The 1005-nt window shown below is 51.9% G+C and overlaps 1 protein-coding gene across 1 annotated transcript in view; it reads right to left on the bottom strand.

Annotated features, from left to right (window-relative positions):
• The window catches only part of Vwf (von Willebrand factor), a 137928-nt gene that overhangs the window by 45673 nt on the left and 91250 nt on the right, over nt 1-1005 (bottom strand). Inside the window, exon 23 of the mRNA XM_029478271.1 lies at nt 387-522. Coding sequence (XP_029334131.1) covers nt 387-522 — 136 coding nt within the window. The remainder of the gene's footprint in view (nt 1-386; nt 523-1005) is intronic.

The raw sequence follows: 1005 nt of genomic DNA, 5'->3' as shown, positions 1-1005 counted from the left end.
AATAGATGGATGGATAGGTGGATGGATGGGTGGGTGGATGGGTGGGTGGTTGGGTGGGTAAGTGGGTGGATGGATAGATGGATGGATGGATGGATGGATGGATGGTTGGGTGGGTGGGTGAGTGGGTAGATGAATGGATGGATGGATGGATGGATGGATGGCTGGATGGATGGATGGATGAGTGAATAGATGGGTGGATGGGTGGGTGGATGGGTGGGTGGTTGAGTGGGTAAGTGGATGGATGGATGGATGGATGGATGGTTGGGTGGATGAATGAATGGACTGACTAATTAAGCTCACTCTCAGTTCATGCTGTCTGGAAGTGTTCCAGAGCCCAGATTCTAAGAGCCTGCATAGGAAGCAGCCAACCCACAAGTCTGCCGTACCAATTCTGACAGTGTGCAGGGTCATCAGGACTCAAGGTGATTTTCTTTCCAGGAGCCAAGCGCCGACCAGCCACCTCACACACGGGGCAGTCTTGGGGGTCTACGCAGGTCTGCAGAAGTTCATCCAGGATTCTCCCTGCACAAGACACCTCATTAGGAGCCCACCAGTCACCTCTCATACCAGGTAGCTCCACCTACCTGCCACTAGGGGAACCTGCCCAGAAACTCACTCTCCAGACTCCTCAGTGATCACCTCACCACACAGGGAACATCCTTCTTTCTTGGTGCATTGTCTGCCCCTCTGAGAAGCTGAGATGGAGCTTCCTATACCACAACCCTCCCTTCCCCNGAGCCCTAGGACAAATGAAATCTTATCCCCAAGGAGGCAAGGAACAGTTTGGCTCAGCTCACTCTTCCCGAGCATGAACTCAATACTTTAGAGCTGGGCTATCCAACATGCCCTGCCATGAGGCTACTCATGTAAACTAAGCATAATTCAGTGAGATGAGGAAGCCATTTCCTCACATCTACTAGGCATCGTTGCATTGGATGGATCATAGCCATCACTGCAAATTCTGCTGGAGCACATTGCTTCTCTAACTCCAGAGGCTGAGGCAGA

Source organism: Mus caroli, chromosome 6 (genome assembly GCF_900094665.2).
Source record: "Mus caroli chromosome 6, CAROLI_EIJ_v1.1, whole genome shotgun sequence".
In the NCBI taxonomy this organism is placed as follows: domain Eukaryota; kingdom Metazoa; phylum Chordata; class Mammalia; order Rodentia; family Muridae; genus Mus; species Mus caroli.
The sequence above is the reverse complement of the archived record's forward strand: the minus strand, read 5'-3'. Positions and strand labels throughout refer to the sequence as shown.